Genomic DNA, 21,198 nt, shown 5'->3' with positions numbered 1-21,198 from the left:
CTTGTCCCCCCAATAACATAAAATTCCTTTGACCTACAGTCTTCATATTTGGTATTTAGATAAGTCATGATTAAAATATAAACCCATAGTGATTTTGAGGTTACCAGGTCAAAGGTCAAGGTCACAGCACCTTGACTAAAAAAAGTGTGTGCGCCCAATAACTTAAGAATCCTTTGACCCAAATTCTTCATATTTGATATTGAGATTGGTCATGATTTGTAGATGACCCCTATTGATTTTGAGGTCACCGGGTCAAAGGTCAACGTCACAGGGGCATTGACTAAAAAGCTTGTCGGCCCAGTAACTTAAGAATCCTTCTACCCACAGTCTTCATATTTGGAAAAGAGGTTTGTCATGACTATTCGAAGACACCTATTGATTTTGAGGTCACTGGGTCAAAAACAAGGTCACAGGGACCTTGACGCAAAAAAGCTTTTCCGCCAAATAATTTGAGAATCCTTTGACCCAAAGTCTTCATATTAAGCATAGAGGTTAGTTATGATTACCCCTATTGATTTTGAGGTCACTGGGTCAAGGTGACAGGGGCATTGACTAGAAAAAGCTTGTTTGCCCAATAACTTTAAAATTCCTTTGACCCACAGTCTTCATAATCGGCATGGTGTTGGTCATGAACATTAGATGACCAATATTGCTTTTGAGGTCATTGGGTCAAAGGTCAAGGTGAGAGAGGCCAGTACTTCAAAAAAGCTTATCTGCTCAATTGCTTTAGAATACTTTGGTCAGCAGTCTTCATAGTTGGCATGGAGGTTATTCATGATTATGAGATGACCCTTATTGTTTTTGTGGTCACTGAGTGAAAGGTCAAGATCTTGACTATAAAAAAAACTCGTCCGCCAAACATCTTTAGAATCCTTTGACCCACAGTCTTCATATTTGGCATGGAGGTTGGTCATCATTATGAGATGACCCCTATTGTTTGTGGTCACTGAGTCAAAGGTCAAGGTCAGAAGGGCCTTGACTATAAAAAATTGTCCACCAAACATCTTTAGAATTCTTTGCCCCACAGTCTTCATATTTGGCATGGATGTTGTTTATGATTATAAAGTGACCCCTATTAGTTTTAAAGTCACTAAGCTTTTAATTCTGAAAGCTTGTCTGCTCAATTACTTAAGAATGCTTTGGTTAACAGTCATCTTATTTGGTACTGAGGTTAGTAATGACTAGTAGATGACCCCATATTGATTTTTAGGTGAATATGTCAAAGGTAAAGGTCATAGGGGCTTTAACTACAATAAGCCTGTCTGCTCAAATGCTTAAGAATGCCTGTCCACAGTGTATTGATTTTGACATTTCACATTTGAAGCATTATTATATTCTCATATATTCATCATAAAACACCCCCGGCAATGCTGCATGAATTGGGAGGGTATTCAAGTCATACAGTGGCAGTTTCAGTTTTGAAGTCAGTAGGCCAAAGGTAAAGGTCACTTTGATCGTTGCCACTAAAAACATGTAGTATAAATATTTTAGTAATGCACTGGCTTACTACCAACAGATTTGGCAGGAAGGTTGTCTGTTTATTCTGACAAAGTGGTATGCAGGGGTATTCACGCCATGACAGTGGCAGTTCTGTTTTTTTGTTTGATTTGGGTTTACATCACACTGACATAGGTCATATGGCCACGCTCCAGCTTTATTGGTGGAGGAATACCTCAGGTGCCCTTCCGTGCATTATTTCAGGCACAAACGGGCAGTGACCTGATTAGAACCATGGTAGTTCTGTAAGCTAGTTGGATAGCTTCTTATCATGAAATAATTCAAAGGGTCTGTCGGGATTCGATCTCACAGCTGTGAGGGGCAAGTGGTTTGAAGTCAACAACCTTAACCACTTGGCCACAGATGCCCCAGTTCTAGTAAGTAACATCTTAATAATATCTTATAGATTAGTCTTGAACTAAAAGTATTTTTGGAGAAAAGAAGATGATTTGTTTTTGCAGGAGATGGCAAAAATTAACACAGTAACTTCCTCAGGTCAAAGTCAGGCAGAGTATGAGCAAACCAAGTTAGGTGAGTAAATATTTGTTTTGATGGTGTACATACAAGTGTATGATATTGCCATTAATATAAATAAAAACCAGCTGAATGTCATTGTTACTTTATCATTTTAGAAATTAGAATGATATAATTATTATATACTCCGGATCATACAATATCATTAAATTTATGATATTATTAAATTTATGAAATTACAATGTAACATTTGATTATATCCTACCACATAATGTGGTTGGTGCTATACTGGAATCACTTTGCGGCATCATTAGATCAGTCATTCCGTCTGTTTGTTTCCATTGGGTCAATATCCCCCTTGAAGGACAAATGCCAAACATCAAACTTATTTTTCTTTTCTCTATATATTCTATACCCCCTGTGTGATTTTCCTTAAATTTGCCTCAACAAGGCAGTATGCATAACCAATGTCTGTGCTTGGTTTACAAGGCAATGTTTAGAACCTATGCCTCTGCCGTGCTGGCTCACAGCTTCTTTGATTGTCAAAGGTCAAATATCAGACAGACAATCATGTACTCGCTCTATAAACTGTATAAATTTTCTTTAAATTGGCATAACTGTTTACTGTAACATGAAAAGACATACTACAGCTGTGCCAGTTCAAGGTCAAGTTAACCATTGAAGGTCAAATGTCATATATCAAACATTTTGTCTCTCTATAAATACTACACTTGTCAAGGATTTTCTTCAAACTTGACGCGGATCACCTGAATAAGGCAATGTGATGAACCAATGCCACTGCCTTACCAGCTCAAGGTAAAGGTCACTCTGGGTCTATTAATGTTTCTTTCACTTTTAAGATCTTGTCATGAGGAATCTTGTTATGTTTAGATCATTTGTAAGTTTTGCTGATTTTATTGGCTGCTCAATAAATTTCAGGTTGTCGTACTCAATTGATAGAACATTATCGCAGTGACGTACTTAAAGTATCAGCAATACCTTTACAACCAGATGAGGAAAATTATAACTTCAGTGATGTTTATATAAGACCCACTATAACAAACAAGATAGAAAAGAACAGAGGGGAGTCTGAGGAAAAAGAAATAGAGTCCATGTCAGAGATTTTCACAAAGAGTGGGGAACCACAGAAATTTATTTATGTTATTGGAGATGCAGGGTCTGGTAAGAGTAGTTTCTGTAAATATTTGATCAACTGTTGGTGTATGGCACACAGTGATAGACACAATGAAGATGATGAGTTTGAAGGAGTCAAGGAAATGAAGAAATTTGATTTCATGTTTTATATTTCTCTTAGACATAACATAAAGATCAGAAGTATCCAAGAAATGCTTGAAATGCGATATGATAAGATAAAAAATTTAAGTAAACTTCTGGAAAATGATTCTGAAAAGATAATTATTTTGCTTGATGGTTTAGATGAATGGTCTTTTGACAGTGAGACTAGGAATGAGTTCCAGGCAGGCCTTCCGGAACGTGACTTTACAAAGAAATACACCATTGTTACTACATCACGGCCCTGGAAAATTCACAGTTTGAGAGTAAGTAATAGAGAGATTCATCAATTATTGAAATTAAAAGGGTTTGATGAAACACATGAAGAAGAAATGATTAAGAAAATAATAACAGCATTGAACAAATCATTAGATCCTAATGTGTGTGAACAAAAGCTTAATGTTCAGTTTCTGGTTGGCCTGAAACAGGTACCAATTATGCTGCAGCAATTGGTTTGTCTATGGTGTGATGTGGGTAAACTTGATAAAAACCTCAAGGTGTGCTATTTATACTGTATGTTAAACTTATATTTCACTGGAATACAATAAAACTTTAGGAAAAATACAGAATGTATGGAAAGTTCTCAGAATGTTGAACTCCCTCAGTATTTAAACAGATGTAGAGATATGTAGATTAAATAGTCAATTATATATGGTGTGTTGCGCACTTGGCTTATGAGCATTGTTCAATTATCCTAAGGATATGTCCTTAACATTTGACAAATCTGTGTTTGATCATTTAAAAATATCACAAGAAGTGCGAGAGGAAACATGTCTGAAACTGGGGAATTTGACAGAAGATAAATTCGTCCTTCTTTTTCTGTATCCAAACCTAAAAGCTCATTGTTCTCTTTCATTCACAAATCAATGCAAGAATTTCTGGCTGCAGTGAATATTGTTATTAATTTCAATGCAAAAATGTGTTCATCAGATAGTACAGGAAATGTTGAATTAGTCAAAAAGTTTATTTGTGACGTTTTTCGGAATTGTTCAACAGTAAATGACATATTAGAGCAGTCAAATGTCATCATTATGCTATCTGGTCTAGAATCTAGATTAGCAACTCATGTTTCAAAATACATATATGATACTGCATCGAAAGACTCTTGTGTTCAGGAATACAGGAGAACAATAAATAGTGACATTTATAGCGATCATGATTGTATTACAGATATTCAAAAGCTTATGTTTGAGTCAATGGAAGAATTCAATGCAACATGTAGTATAGGAAGTAATACAGTATTTTATATAGGAGATTTGGTCATTGATGATAGTGATGATTGTGATATTGTTTGTTCAAGTATTGATCAGCAACAAATTGTTCCTGACTCTGTTCTGTCTATTAATGTAGTTTACATCAACACAAAAAATGTTAAATTTACAAAATATTTACTAAAGTTTCACCATCTTGAAAAAATTGCAATAAGATATGAATCTGAATCTCAATGGTTATTTAGTACACAAAGTGATAGTACACAGAGTAATGAAAGGAGGATTGATGAAATAAACAATTGTGTTTCTGAGACAATAAAAGTAAATACTTCAACATTAAAATCTCTGTCTCTTGATGTATATCACATTGACAAGTATTACCCAGTGTGTAAAACAGTTGTTAGTAACTTACCTAGTATGATCGATCTTGTAGCAATAAGAATGAGTGGTATAACAATGAGTCATGTGATACTACTACACTTTGTAATTTTCTTGAGGGAACCAGTCATCTTGAACAAATACATCTTGTTCATTTGAATGTGAGTGTATGAAGCAGCATGATGTAAATTTATCAAAACATCAACAACTTCAGTACCTTTATTTGGATAATACTGTAAGTGTGATAGATGCTGATACTACAAAAATTGAAATATTTATTTTTGGAACTTTGAAAAATAGTAATTATGAGAAAATATTTGATATTATTAGAAAATCTAACAAATTAAAAGAACTTGAATTGTATGCAGATGATAACAATAAATCTCAATCATATCATACCAACATAACAAAGAGTCTAGTCACAGTATTACCATTGTTACACAATCTCAGTGAGCTTGAGTTACAGTGTTGTAGGTTAACTGACAATATAATACAGTTACCTTTAGAGATGAAGAGTTTAAAGAACATTAAGCTGGATCGTGAAATAATGAGTTTGACAACATGGCAGAAGTTTGTTGATAGTCTTCCTCACATTCCTCATACTGTAGATGTGGATGTAAGGTTCTGTAATATAACAGGAGATGGTGAGGAGATTAATGATGATATGTTAACATTGGTATCACAAGGACGTAGAAGAGAGAAGGGAAATGATGCTATACAGTATTTAAGAGATCAGGAGCACTTATTTCATGTTAAAGGTAAATATGATTCTAGCTCGACTTTTTTTTAAAAAAAATAAAAAAGGGGTATTGTTACAGCCATGGCTTGTTGCCATTGCCGTCCGCAAACTGTAACCTTGATCATTATTTTTAGCTCGACTATTCAGAGAATATGGAGAGCTATTGCAGTGGCCCCGGCGTCAGTGTTGGTGAAAGTTTTTTGTAAAGTTTTTCCTTATATGTATATAATTTTCTTTAAGCTTGCCTGTCACAAAGTGACATGGTGATCGTTTGTGATCACTTTTTGTCCGTCTGTCGTCTGTCCTTAAACTTTTATTTTACACGACATCTCCTCATCAACAGCTAAGCCAATGTCATCCAAACTTCACAGAAATGGTCCTTTGGTGGTTACCTTTATAAATTGTTCAAAGAATTTAATTCCATGCAGAACTCTGGTTGCCATGGCAACCAAAAGAAAAAAAAACTTTAAATATCTTCTTTTATAAAGCCCAAAGAGGTATAGCTTAGATATTTGGCATGAACCATCTTCTAGTGAGTGTCTATCAAGTTTATTCAAATAAAAGCCCTGGGGTACAAATTGGTCCCGCCACAGGGGGTCATTGATTTTCCTTATATGTAAATACTAAGAACTTAAAATTCTTCTTTTAAAAAAACTGAAAGAGCAAGAGCTTAAATATTTGGCATGAAACATTGGCCCGCCACAGGGGGTCATTGCTTTTTCTTATATGTATATAGTAAAACCTTAAAAGATCTTCTTTTAAAGATCTTCTTTAAAAAAAAAAACTGAAAGAGCTAGAGCTTAAATATTTGGCATGAAACATTGTCTAATAAGTGTCTACCAAGTTTGTTCAAATAAAGGCCTGGGGTCAAACTTGGCCCCGCCCCAGGGTGTTATTAATTTTCCTTATATGTATATAGTAAAAACTTAAAAAAACTTCTTTTATAATACCGAAAGAGCTAGAGCTTAAATATTTGGCATGAAACATCTTCTAGTGAGTGTCCAACAAGTTGGTTCAAATAAAATTCCTGGGATCAAAATTAGCCCCACCCAGGGTGGTCATTGATTTTTCTTATATGTATATAGTAAAAACTTCAGATATCTTCTTTTAAAAGCCCAAAGAGTAAGAGCTTAGATATTAAGCATGAAACATTTTCTCGTGAGTGTCCATCAAGTTTGTTCAAAAAAAGCCCTGGGATCGAAATTGACCCCGCCCTGGGGTAACAGATTTTCCTTATATGTCTATAGTAAAAACTTTTAAAAATCTTCGTTTAAATAACCCATAGAGCTAGAGCTTAGATATTAAACATGAAACATCTTCTAGTGAGTGTCTACCAAATTTGTTCAAATAAAAGTCCAAGGGTTAAATTGGCCCTCCCCGGGGTTCTGATTTTCCTTATATGTCTATAGTAAAAACTTAAAATATCTTCTTTTAAAAACCCAAAGAGCTAGAGCTTATTCATCATGAAACATCTTCTAATGGGTGCCTACCAAGTTCGTTAAAATAAAGCCCCTGGGTAAAAATTAGCCTGCGCAAGGGCCTATAAACAGATGAGTGACTTCGGGCCATCATTGTCTTCTTGTTTAACAGATATTCTTGTCGAAAAGAACAAGGCTTAGAGCTTAGATATTTGGTATGTAGTATCACCTATAGTTCCTTTACCAAAGTTGTTCAAGTTATAGCCCTAGGTCAAAATTGGCCCCTCCCCAGGGGATCATAGGTTTTCATAATATGTATATAATTAAAACTTAAAAAATCGTCTTGTTTGAAGGTACAAGTCTTAGAGCTTAGATATTTGGTATATAATATCGTCTATCACCAGGGGGTCAATGTTATATAGAAAAAAACTTTAAAATTCTCTTCTCTGAATTGCAAAGGCTAGAGGGTTAGATATTTGGCATGAGGCATTGTGTAGTGGAACTCTACCAAGATTGTTCAAATTATAGCCCTATGTGAAAATTGAATTTAAGACCTAATAACTTCACTTTTGTATATCAATTGCATTTAGTACTCAGATGGGTGCGTTGGGGCCAATGGTCCCTTGTTCACTTAGTCTGTTGGTTAATGTTTACATGTAAGTTTTACATATCTCTGTCAAAAGGTAGACCTGCATTCAATTCCTGTCCTTTCCATTACTCCAATGCCATTATTTTAATAACTGTTCTAATTGTCGAGCATGCTGTCATCGGTCATCTCTGATTTACTTATTTCCAAATTTATGCCCCTCTTATACTCAATGAAAATTATTGTGAACTTTTGGCTTGTAAGCTGGTATCTCCCTTTACTACTGAAGGGAATAGAATGAAACTCAACATACATTTCACTCTGATTTTTAACATGATTGGCACAGGTCCCACAACTCTGATTTACTTATTTACATATTTATGTCCCTTTTTATACTCAATGAAAACATCCTTGTGACAACTCTATCGAACAGTCGAGCATTGCTGTCCTACGACAGCTCTTGTTATGCACCCCAAAGTATTTAGTAGATGCTTGTCCGTCTGTCACAAAACTTGTGCAGACTACTCCTCAGAAACTACTGGTGCAATTTTATTCAAACTTTGCAGGAATGATCAGTACCAAGTCTTGTTGTGCATATCATCAGCATTTTCTAGTTCAATGCTTTTTGTCTTAGTTTTTGCCCTTTAATAATTTTTTGATAGTTTTGTCTGGATTTCTTCTCTTAAACCACAATTCAATTTCAATGAACCTTTAAAGGATTGATCTTTAGCTCAAGTTCTTGTGTTTATTGCACCGGTTTTCTGGTAGAATGATTTTTGGAAGAGTTCTGACTCTTGAATAAAAAGGTTGATTTTTTATGTGTTGCCACAAAAGCTTGTCTGGCAGTGGACTACTTCTCAAAAAATACTAGTGCAATTTCATCCAAACTTTACAAGAACGATCAGTACCAATTCTAGTTGTGCATGACGGTCTGTCCATCTGTAGATTACATGGTTTCCACTGACTATCTTGAAAATCTATATATCTCAAAGTCTTCATATTTCACATACTGATTGGCCATAATTAAAAGTTGACCCCTATTGATTATGGTGTCACTAGGTCCAAGGTCAAGGTAACAGTTGCCTTAAATATCAGAATGTTTTTTACTGATTTTCTAGAAAACTATTCTTTTAAAAGTCTTCACGTTTCACATACTAATTGTTCATAACTTGCAGATGACCACTGTTGTTTTAAGTGTCACAAGTTCAAAGGTCAAGGTCACAGGGGCCTTAAATGTCAGAATGTTTTCCGCTCATCTTAAAAACTGTTTATCACAAAGTCTTCATATTTCACATATTGATTGGCCATAACTTAAGTAGATAACCTCTTTTGACTTTGGGGTCACTAGGTCAAAAGCCTTTAATGTCAGAATAGTTACATTTATGTGATACTATATATTTTACCTTCCAACTTGTATAACTTATTAATGATAGCTTTCATTCATTTTTAGCTCAATTTTTTTTTTTTTTAAAAAGTACAGGTATTGCTATAGTCGCGGCGGTGTTGCCGTTCCTGTTCCCGTCCGCAAACTTGTAACTGGATCATAACTTTTTTATTTATTGGTGTATTGTCTTCATACTTGGCCACAACAACCCTTGGGACAAGACCTTTCAGTAGACCTCACTAACCTTGACCTTCATCCATAAATGACCTTGACCTTCGAGGTTAAAAGTCCAAATTTTGCTTGTTCATGCTGTTATTGGCTGTAACTTTGTTATTTTTGAATGGATTGTCTTCAAACTTGAACATAATAATCTTCAAGGATAACCCTTAAAAATAACCCGACAGACCTTGACCTTCACCCATAAATGACCTTTACTTTGAAGGTCAAATTATTGAACTTTTCATTGTTTTTGCTGTACCTGGCTGTAACTTTGCTATTATTGAAGGGATCAACTTCATATTATAACAGAACATACTTAAGGACAAGACCTTGTTGTTTATCAAACACTTGGGCTCTCTAATGACCACGTGACTCCACCACGTGACTTCACCACGTGACTACCACCTTACTCCACCACATGACTCTACCACATGACACCACCACGTGACTGTACTACGTGACTCAACCACGTGACACCATCACATGACTTCACTACATGACTCTACCACGTGACACCACCACATGACTCCACCACGTGACTCCATCATGTAACTCCGCCACATGACTACCACGTGACTCTTCCACGTGACACCACCATATGACTCCAGCACGTGACTTTACCATGTGACACCACCACATGACTTTACCATGTGACACCACCACATGACACCACCAAATGACTTTACCACGTGACTCCACCACATGACTTCACCAGGTGACTTCACCACGTGACACTACAATGTGACACCACCACGTGACTTTACCTCGTGACTCAACCACGTGACTCCACCACATGACTCTACCACGTGACACCATTCCACCACGTTACTCCATCACGTGACTTTACCACATAACTCCACCACATGACTCTACCTCATGACTCAACCTCATGACTCAACCACATGACTCCCCCCACAGACTCTACCCCTTTACACCATTCCACCCATTTACTCCCCCACATAACTCCACCCCCATGACTCTACCCCCGGACTTCCCCCACGTACTCTACCATGTAAAACACCCGTGAAAACCCCGTGCCACCACCACCCAAAACACCACAAAAACTCCACCACGGGCTCCTACAGTGCCCAAAACCCCCTGATTTTCCAATGACACCACCCCTGCTCCAAAAACCCGATACTTTCCCCCACGTGACACCTCCCCCAAAAACAAACCCCCAAGTGATCCACCCCTGGGGGCACCCATACTCCAAATACGTGACACCCCCCACAAACAAAAACCTTTGTCATTTGCTGACACCACCAGTGCACCACGGACTCCCCCCTGTTCTATTTATTTAAAAATTTTTATTTATTTGAATTTGGGGTTTCTATTTATAGAATTGCATTTTTCTTTTTATAGAATTGCGTATTTCAGACCAATTAATTTTATTTAAAGGAAACGTTAAGATTTAGTTCAAACATTTCTTTGTTTGCTTTTAGAGAAAGAAAAAGGTCGACCGTTGCCCCCGCCAGGCGGTGGCTCTTGTCAGGTCATATATTGGTATTTTTTCTCTTTCCCAAAATGTACCAGTTTGTAGCATGTTTCTATAACAAAATTACCAATAGTATGAGCCAAGGGCTAGAAAGAGGGGCATATGTGTTGTTCGACATTTCTTGTTATTTTTAGCTCACCTGTCACAAAGTGACAGGGTGAGCTTTTGTGATCGCTTTTCGTCCGGCGTCCGTCCGTCCGTAAACTTTTACTTTAAATGACATCTCCTCATACACCACTAAGCCAATTTCATCCAAACTTCACAGGAATGTTCCTTTGGTGGTCACCTTTAATAATTGTTCAAATAATTTAATTCCATGCAGAACTCTGGTTGCCCTGGCAACCGAAAGAAAAAACTTTAAATATCTTCTTTAAAAAAACACCAAAGAGCTAGAGCTTAGATATTTGGCATGAAACATCTTCTAGTGAGTGTCTACCAAGTTTGTTCAAATATAAGCCCTGGGATCAAAATTGGCCCCGCCCCAAGGGGTCATTGATTTTCCCTATATGCATATTGTAAAAATTTAAAAAATCTTTTTTAAAGAACCCAAAGAGCTAGAGCTGAGATATTTAGCATGAAACATCTTCTAATGAGTGTCTACCAAGTTTGTTCAAATAAAAGCCCTGGGGTCAAAATTGGCCCCGCCCCAGGGGGTTATTGATTTTCCCTATATGCATCTAGTAAAAACTTAAAAAATCTTCTTTTAAAGAACTCAAAGAGCTAGAGCTAAGATATTTAGCATGAAACATGTTTTAATGGGTGTCTACCAAGTTTGTTCAAATAAAAGCCCTGGGGTCAAATTTGGCCCCGCCCCGGGGGTCATTGATTTTCCTTATATGTGTATAGCAAAATCTTCAAAAATCTTCTATGAAAAAACCCAAATAGCTAGAGTTTAGACATTAAGCATGAAACATCTTCTAGTGAGTGTCTACAAAGTTTGTTCAAAAAGCCCTGGGGTCAAATTTGGCCCCGCCCAGGGTGTCATTGATTTTAGATATATTTGTATAGTAAAAACATAAAATATCTTCTTTTAAAAACCCAATGAGCTATAGCTTAGATATTTAGCAAGAAACATCTTTTTATGGGTGTCTACCAAGTTTGTTCAAATAAAACCCTTGGGTTAAAATTGGCCCTGCCGGAGGGGGGGCAGGTCATTGTTTTTCATTATATGTGTGTAGTAAAAACTAAACAACATGAAACATCTTCTAATGGGTGTCTTCCAAGTTTGTTCAAATAAAAGCCCTAGGGTTTAAGCTGGCCCTGCTGCGGGGCCACTATACAGGTGAGCGACCTCAGGGCCATCATGGCCCTCTTGTTAAAGTTTGTCAGAACAACTCTTATACCTTTAATTCAATATCGATGACACATAACAGGATTGAATGGTGGGTCAAGTACATTTGCATACTACACAAGTTTTCCCCTCAAACATTTTATGCTCCCATAGGGCAGCATATACTGATCACTCTGTCCTTCCATCCCTCTGTCCGGTAATCTTGTCCGCAATTCATCTCCAAAACTGCTAGGGGAAATTCAGTGAAACTTCACAGTAGTGATTAGTACCATCTTTAGTTGTGCATATCGCCAGCACGATCCTGTCAGTTGCACAAAAAGGCCGCTATAAATAGAAAAATATTTTCCACGCTTCATCCCCAAAATCGCTTGGGGGATTTCAGTGAAACTTCACAGGAGTGATCAGTATCAATTCTCTACTTGTGCATATCGCCTACACATTACGGTTAGCTGCACAACATAGCTACCAAAGCTTTAAAAAGCAAAATGTTGTCTGCGATTCATCTCAAAAACCACTGGGAAATTGCAGTGATATTTCACCGTAGTGATCAGAACCATCCCTAGTTGTGCAAATCGCCTGCACGTTCTGGTCAGTTGCACAAAATGGCCGTCAAAGCTATAAATAGAAAAATATTTTCCAAGATTCATAGCCAAAACTGCTTGGGGGATTTCAGTGAAACTTCACATGAGTGATCAATATAAAAATTCTGGTGCATATCGCCGGCACATTCTGGTCAGCTGCACAAAATGGCCACCAAAGCGATAAATAGTAAAATATTGTCTGCAAATTTATCTCCAAAACCACAAGGGGAAACAGTGATATTTCACAGTAGTGATCATTACCATCCTAGTTGTGCATATCTTAAGCAAGTTCCACTCCGCTGCACAAACGACTACCAGAGATATGAATGAAAAGTTTATTGCTGGTCAAATGCTAGTGGGATTTCAATAAAACTTCACAGAAGTGATCCATGCCATCCCTAGGTGTGCATATCGCCGGCCCATTCCGCTCAGCTGCTCAAAATGGTGGTCAGATCTAGTAATAGTCACATTTTGTTATAGTAAAATTTGTTTAGACTACTCCTACACTTCTAATGGAATAGAAATTTTAGGAATGATAATGCAGTCAGATGTATATTACCGGTATTTTGGCATATATTGGAGATTTTATGTAACTGCATTAGTCTTTTTTCTGTAATTAAAAAATTCACATTTATGGTCAATGGTAGGGAATTTTTGTAACAATTTTCTCAGCAACTACTTTATCACATCCTCTTGATATTTGGTATACAGCATTAACGCTTGGTTCCATACTGTGGGATTCAAATTCAGATCTGTCGCTCATTTACTTCCTGTTTACTGACATAGAAAAAATTTAACCATTTATGGTCAATGGTAGAATATTTTCGTAACATCACAGCTTCATGATATTTTGTATACAGTACCCTAAAGACCAAGAAAAGGATTGCTTTTTGACCTCTTTGGATCAAGGTCAAGGTTACTGGTAATAAAACAGGAAAATTGTTTCTAGACAATATTGTGATATAGTAATAGCCTCCTTATATGAAGACGCGTGCTGATTTTGCGTTTGTAACCCCTTGGTACAAGGTCAGGGTCACCGAAACTAAAGATAGAAAATGGTTTCCAGACAGTAACTAGAGTTTAGGAGTGAGATATTGCAATCAAACTGCATATTTAGCAAGCTTATATGAAAATAGGTTGGGGTTGCTATCAGACCCTTTGGAATTAAGGCCAAGGTCACCTGATTACTAAAAACGAAAAATGGTTTCAGGACAATAACTAGTGTTGGGAATGAGATATTGTAATTAAATTTGATAAAAAGCAAGCAAATTAGAAGACCACAGGTGTGATTGCTTGGACTCCCTTAGGTCAAGGTCACTGTCAAAAAATATAAAAATGGTTTTCAGACAAAAACTTGAGTAAGCAATGAGAAATTGTAATCAAACTTGGTATAAATCATGCTTATTAGAAGACTCAGGTTGGTATTGGGTTTTGACTCCTCAGGTTATGGTCAAAGACACCATTAATATAAGTTCAAAAATGTTTCGGGACAGTTACTACAGGACCGTTACTAGAGATAGGAATGAAAAATTGTGATCAAACTTGGTATACAACAAGCTGATAAGTAGACCCCAGTTGCGATTGCTTTTGGACCCCATGTGCTCAAGGACGAGGTCACTGTAACTAGAAATAGAAAAAATGAGTAAATTGATTTCTGGAAAATTGTAAAAAATTATCGTTAGACAAATGAAACATCATACATTATAGTTAAAGTTCAAATTTTGTTTCAGACCAGACTTCAGACCACTTTTCTTTCATAAATGAAGAAGAGAAATCTTCTGAATGGGATAGATGCATCACAAGTGGAAGTGAGACAGCTGCAAAAATTTTAATTGATAGAGAAATTTTACCATCTCAAAGAGAGTTGCGCAAGGCTTGTCGTGTATTTGGAGTAGATTCACACATACTTTCTAAAATGTGCTCTATGATTAGCAAACATATCAGAAAAAAATCAGAAAATGTGATTGATGTATTGCCATCCTATCAAATTGATCATGTACTTTCAAGTAGGTATGTGTCTATTGTTTTTGTAGTAGTGCTTAAGAAAAATTCCAGACGTTTGGTATCCAGAGATAACTATGAATGTTACATCAAATGGGAAAATGCCTACAGTTCTGAAGGAAAACTTGTAGCTGTTAAAGAAATGGAATTTGATACTAGTGACATTCAATCTTCTGATGCCGTTCTGGAAAATATTAGAAAATGTGTAAACAAGAATGCTGATGATCTTCTTCAAAAACATAGTAATTTAAATGTGATTTTACCAAGTTTGATGAAGTCAGTAGGTTATATGTCAGACAAACAGGAACATGAAATTAAGATTAAACCTTGCATAGCTCTCTATGTTTCAGTAAAGGGATATATACCTCTAAATGAGACACCATTTGAAAAAGAAATTGATGGATTCCCAACAGATGTTTTAGAGGGAGAATTTGAACCATTTATAGGAGGACCAAACCATTACCATGAACATCTTAAGATGGGTGTTGCAATACATGCCAATGTTTCAATCGGAGATAAAATCTTAGGGGGGACTCTTGGAGGATTTATAAACCATTCAGTGCATGGATTATGTGGAATAACAAGTGCACATGTTGTTTATGATAGTGCTGAATTAGCAAGGGTGAAAAATGCTAAAGAATTAAGTTTAATAAAGACGGTTTATCAGCCTATAAATGAATGCATGTCAGCGTTTGGTGAAGTTGTTCTGGCTATTTACAATGAAGGAACTGAGTCTGAATCTGGAATGGAAGTTGCTCTTATAAGCATTAAAGATAGGCAACCCAAGGATGGAAGTTTTCCTGAAGCATTGAATGAGTTGGAAGCAGGTGAGCATTTTTTTAGCTCACCCGAGCCGAAGGCCCAGGGTGAGCTATTAGTATCAAAAGGGGATACTACGGCGTCCGTCGTCATGCGTCAACACAGTCACCGTCTTCTTCTCTGAAATACTGGCAGATTTACTTCAAATTTGGTCTGTAGCACCCTTGTGACAGTCACACTTGAATTTGCTCATGTCATTTTTTGGCCCATTTTAGGGGTCAACAGGGCTAGAAATAGAAAAACCTTTAGACATCTTCTATAGAACTAATTGATGAATGATCACAAATTTTGTCTGTAGCACTCTTGGGTAGTCTTTTATCAATTTTGACCATACTGATTTGATTGGCCCCTTTTAGGGGCCGCTAAAGCTAAAATAGAAATACCTTAAAACGTCTATTTCTATAGAACTAATTGATGGATGATCACCAAACTTTGTCCGTAGCATTGTTAGGTAGTCTTTTATCAACTTTGCTCATATTAATTTGACTGGCCTCTTTTAGGGGCCACTAAAGCCAAAAATATAAAACCTTTGACATTTCCTACTGAAATAATTGATAGATGATCACCAAACATTGTAGCATTATTACCATTTATCAAGTTTGCTCATATTATTTGATTGACGCCATTTAAGCTAAAGCTTAAATGACCCATGTCATGGCATTTCTTCAAATTATTATTTAGATATATTCTATGCTTAAATTAAATATCAGAAAATATTGACAATGGATAATTTCCAACTCTGAAAAGCAGTTGTTTCTGGTGAGCGACTCAGGACCGACATGGCCCTCCTGTTAATTACCAGGACAATAAATCAGAAAACGTTTTATAAAATGACGTTTCTGCTCTCTTGTTCCTTCTTGATGTATAGCTTAAAATCTGCTTGGCCATTTCTTCCTTAAACAACAAATGAAAATTGCTTATTGTCAATGGAGGTGTGATTGTGGCCTACTTATTATTTCGAGCATATAATAAATGAGATCTATCTACCTACAATATTTGAATTTGATATCTTATGTACATTTTGAGTTATGTCCTGGTCAAGGTCACTATGACCTTGAAACTGGAAAAAGTTTCTGAGCTTAACTTAAGTTCCATTTGGCCCAAAGTGTTCAAACTTCATAGAATGGTTGTCCGTATTGGATAGAAGACCCCTATTGATTTTGGGGTCACAACGTCCAAGGTCAAGGTCATTATTACTTTAAAACTGAAAACAGTTTCCGGAGCTTATCGTAAGTTCCATGTGACCCACAATGTTCAAACTTCATAGGATGATTGTCCATATTGGGTAAAATACCCCTATTGATGTTGGGTTCACAAGGTCAAAGGTCAAGGTCACTATTACCTCAAAACTGAAAACAGTTTCCAAAGCATAATTTACGTTCCATTTGGCCCACAGTATTGTAACTTTATAGATGGATTGCTATTGGAAGGTGGTAAAATTTATGTAATAACTTACAAATGCTTCATCCTTACAAAAAAACAACACAATACTTTCTGGCATATAATGCTCTGCCTAGCGGTGCTCTAGTTAAAATTGCTGTGCAAAAGAACCATAACTATGCCTTGCATTTCTTCGGGCATATTATGGTATACCCCTGGCGTCCGTCTGTCTGTCCGTACGAATACAGAGGTACTTGTGTGACTAGGTGAACAAGGGGTAACAGTAAATTCTCTTTGATCCTATTCATTCGTTTTTACTTGTGTGTCTTTTTTTTTGTGTGACTAGCGGTGCTCTTGTTATCCCCCGCCGAAAAATTTCGGCGGAGGATATAGTAATAGTCTCCGTCCGTCCGTCCTTCCGTCCGACATTTTTGTCCGGAGCATATCTCTAAAAGTATTTGAGTTATCAACTTGAAACTTCATAGGTGGATAGACCTCATTGAGGAGGAGTGCAGTGCACAAGAAAGATAACTCTACCTTGCATGATTTTTGAGTTATTGCCCTTTGTTATTTTTCAAAATTGATTTTTGTCCAGAGCATAACTCCAAAAGCCTATGAGATATTAACATGAAACTTCATAGGTGCATAGATCTCACTCAGGAGATGTGCAGTGCACAAGAATGATAACTCTACCTTTCATAATTTTTGAGTTATTGCCCTTTGTTATTTTTCATACCTAAATTTTCACCTGAGTGGAGCATAACTCAAAAAGTGTTTGAGATATCAACATGAAATGTCATAGGTGGATAGATCTTATTGAGGAGGAATGTTGTGCGCAAGAATGATAACTCTTCCCTATACAATTTTTGAGTTATTGCCCTTTGTTTTTTTTTATGCTATTTTGTCCAGCGCTTATCTCAAAAAGTATTTGAGGTATCAACTTGAAACTTCATATGTGGATGGATCTCATTAAGGAGGAGTGCAGAGCTTAAGAATGATAACTCTACCCTGCATTATTTTTGAGTTATTGCCCTTTGTTATTTTTCAAAATTAATTTTTGTCCAGAGCATAACTCAAAAAGCCTTTGAGATATCAAAATGAAACTTCATAGGTGCATAGATCTCACTCAGGAGGTGTGCACTGCACAAGAATGATAACTTTACCTTTTATAATTTTTGAGTTACTTTGTTCTTTTTCATACTTAATTTTTCAATTCAATTTTTTTCTCAAAAAGTATTTGAGGTATCAACTTGAAACTTCATAGGTGGATAGATTTTACTGAGGAGGGATGCAGCACACAAGAATGATAACCTACCCTGCATTATTTTTCAGTAATTGCCCTTTGTTATTTTCAGCCATCAGTATTCACATAGGTTTCAAATCTGTAATCACTATAGCCATCAGTTTTCATTACCATAAGACCTCTTAAAATGGAATTATTCCGCTCTACTACATATACATTCTTCCAATGAGAAAACACATTCGGCGGGGGATGGCCATGTCGACATGGCTCTTGTTAAAATTGCTGTGCTAAAGAACCATAACTATGCCTTGCATATCTTCGGGCATATTATGGTATACCCTGGCGTCCGTCTGTCTGTCCGTACGAATACAGAGGTACTTGTGTGACTAGGTGAACAAGGGGTAACAGTAAATTCTCTTTGATCCTATTCATTCGTTTTTACTTGTGTGTCTTTTTTTAAGCCTTGTGTGACTAAAACTGGACAAAAAGATCAAAGGAAAAGTCAAATTAAGTACTATTGTGTGAGTATGTCAGTCTTTCTGTCCGTCCGTTAGCAATTTGGTTTCCGGAGCATTATTTAAGTTCCATTCAGGTCAAGGTCTATTTTACCTTAAAACTGAACCAGTTTTTGCTCAATTACTTAGATATTAAACAACATACAGCTGTAAATTTTTAAAGAATGCCAGCCATGTCCAATGCATGACCCATATTGATTTTAGGCTCATTATACCCCTGCACAACTAAGTTGTAAGGGGGCATACTGGAATCAGCTTGTTCGTCCAGTTTTTCCTTGTCCGCCCAATAACTTGAGATCCTTTTGCCCACAGTCTTCATATTTGACAGTGAGGTTAGTCATGATTAATAAATAACCCCTATTGATTTCGAGGACACTGAGTCAAATGTCAAGGTCACAGGGGCCTTGACTTTTAAAAGCTTGTCCGCCTAATAACTTGAGATGTCTTGGCCCCTCAGTCTTCATATATGGCAAGGTGGTTAGTCATGATTAGTGGATGACCCCTATTGATTTTGATGTCACTGGATCAAAGGTCAAGGTCACAGGGGCCTTGACTAAAAAAACCTTGTCGGCCCAATATCTTGAGATTCCTTTGACCCACAGTCTTCATATTTGGCATGGAGGTTAGTCATGATTAGCAGATGACCCAGATTGTTTTTGGGGTCACTGGGTCAAAGGTAAAGGTCACAGGGGCCTTGACTAAAAAAACTTGATTTTAAAATGGAGAATTTGAAGCATGGAGAATGCATATCTTAGCAATGCACTGGCTAAGTAACCTCAGATTTGGCATGGGTGGTTGTCCTTGAGCTCTATATGGCCTCTGTTGATTCTGACAAAGTGGTATGGGGTGATTTCACGCCATGACAGTGGCAGTTCTAATTAGATCAAAGGTCAGGGTCACAATGACCTTAACACTGAAAATTGTGCTTTCCGGAACATAACACAATATTACTAATTAGTGATAATTAATCAATTAAACGCAATGGTTCCTTTTTACACTGATAAATATTTTGACTGACAAATGCAAGAACGTACCATATGATTGCTTGGCCCCTTTTTGCATTGTATGATTCTTTTGTAATATTTGCTGTCGAACATATCAAAAAAGGTACCATATGGCAGTTGGCACGTTTTTGTCCCAACAACATTAACAAAAAGCATCATTTAGTTACAGTTTTATTCTACAATGATGCAAATAAAATATGAAATTCTTGTGTTTTCAGTAAATGTCTGATGCAACTATCACATTGCATGTTTTGAAAGTCTTCCTCTGTGATCAATCTCAATGCCTATGTCAAAATATCTTACATTGTCAGTCAAAGTCAGAATCATTCTCATCGGATTCCATCATGCCATAACCCTTTTCATTCGTGTATGTTTTTTAAGTGGCATTATCATTATGGAACTCATTTTGGATAATTTTCTTTGCACACAAAGTAACCAAGTCATTTTTCTTTTGAATAGAAACTGGCGGTTTTGGTATCATCACTTCATATGTTGTTCACCATTTGTCCACTGATACTTTCTTTCTGTCTAGATTCTGTATTTTGAACTTCTATTTCCATAAAATCTTCTGCATTGAAGCTGTTATTTACAACTAGAACTCCGCGAGTCGGATGTGCCGCCTTGTGAACAATATAGTTTAGGAGAAATGGCCAGGACAAAAATGAAATACGAAAACTAACAAAGGGCAATAGCTCAAAAAGTAATAAGTACAGAGCAGCAGATTCTATGCATTGCACTTCTTATCAATAAGATCTATCATTCTATGAAGTTTCAAGTCCATATCTTTTATAATTATCAGGGCTGGGAATCAAAACTGCGTCGTATCCTACAAAATGTAAACAAACGCCGCCATCTTGGAACGAAAAATGTATGTTTTTGTTTATAACTCTTTTTGTTGGAAATGACTGAAAACCAGATATATGTATTAACATGCTACACTATTTTCCGCTTCGTTCGGTATATGTTGCTTAGACAACTATTTTGTAAAACAAAAGTTATAGCGAACTTGCAACTCGAAGCGGAGCAGAATTTTTATGAAAATGTGTGGATACGACGCAGTTCATATTGCTGTATCTATCGTTTCTCCTTCAAATCAATTATATACTCGTTTTCAGAGTTCACCATGAACTTCAAAACATAATTTTGCATCATTTACTAAATTTGCATTAAAAAGAGATGTTTATTTTCCAAAAAAATAATGATTTTTACGAAATGATACGACGCAGTTGAAAAAAAATTATGATACGACGCAGTTGTATTTTCATTGCAGGCTGCATATTGGTTTTAAACTATTTAAATTATGTGCTAGGTATGCTAATAACGTCAAACAACATTTCTTGTTTACAAAACTTAAGTCAAAAGCAGAGGTCACTCATTGGTTCCATAAAAATGGAAATGTAATACAATTCTATTAAGGCTGCATTTTTTAGTCGCATTTAAATACCTATCATAAGCATCTACAAATTCCGAAAAGCTGTATCAAATGCATTATACATTGAAACACTTGAAACACAAGATCGCACACCCATATGACAACGTGTTCCAGTGTTGCCTTAGCATGCTTCTAAAATTGTTCCCGTGAGTTCGAAATGGGAGTGATTACTATTTTTGATTCCAGTGTAACCTCTCCTTGACCCTGCACTTGTATTAATCAGGAATGACCTTTTAAA

General features: G+C 36.5%; 2 protein-coding genes across 2 annotated transcripts in view; both read left to right on the top strand.

Annotated features, from left to right (window-relative positions):
• Positions 1 to 5,012, top strand: part of LOC132759454 (uncharacterized) — a 36,924-nt gene extending 31,912 nt beyond the window's left edge. Inside the window, exons 5-7 of the mRNA XM_060751218.1 lie at positions 1,959 to 2,028; positions 2,911 to 3,738; positions 4,435 to 5,012. Coding sequence (XP_060607201.1) covers positions 1,959 to 2,028; positions 2,911 to 3,738; positions 4,435 to 5,012 — 1,476 coding nt within the window. The remainder of the gene's footprint in view (positions 1 to 1,958; positions 2,029 to 2,910; positions 3,739 to 4,434) is intronic.
• A 7-nt stretch (positions 5,013 to 5,019) lies between these two features.
• LOC132759453 (uncharacterized) lies at positions 5,020 to 15,967 on the top strand. Its single transcript, XM_060751217.1, has 2 exons — positions 5,020 to 5,611; positions 14,297 to 15,967. The coding sequence occupies exons 1-2, from the start codon at positions 5,023 to 5,025 to the stop codon at positions 15,508 to 15,510; spliced, it is 1,803 nt and encodes a 600-aa protein (XP_060607200.1). The 5' UTR covers positions 5,020 to 5,022; the 3' UTR covers positions 15,511 to 15,967.
• Positions 15,968 to 21,198: the final 5,231 nt, after the last annotated feature.

The sequence above is a fragment of the Ruditapes philippinarum genome, unplaced genomic scaffold (genome assembly GCF_026571515.1).
Source record: "Ruditapes philippinarum isolate M1 unplaced genomic scaffold, ASM2657151v2 ctg11736_1_1_1_1, whole genome shotgun sequence".
NCBI classification, from domain to species: Eukaryota; Metazoa; Mollusca; class Bivalvia; order Venerida; family Veneridae; genus Ruditapes; species Ruditapes philippinarum.
This window is presented reverse-complemented; position numbering and strand designations above follow the sequence as displayed.

Excerpts from the sequence above, each read along its gene's own strand:
- LOC132759453 (XM_060751217.1), top strand. The coding sequence starts at position 5,023 with ATGAAGCAGCATGATGTAAATTTATCAAAACATCAACAACTTCAGTAC. Across the intron at positions 5,612-14,296 it reads GCACTTATTTCATGTTAAAG|ACCAGACTTCAGACCACTTT; the intron begins GTAAATATGATT and ends ATTTTGTTTCAG.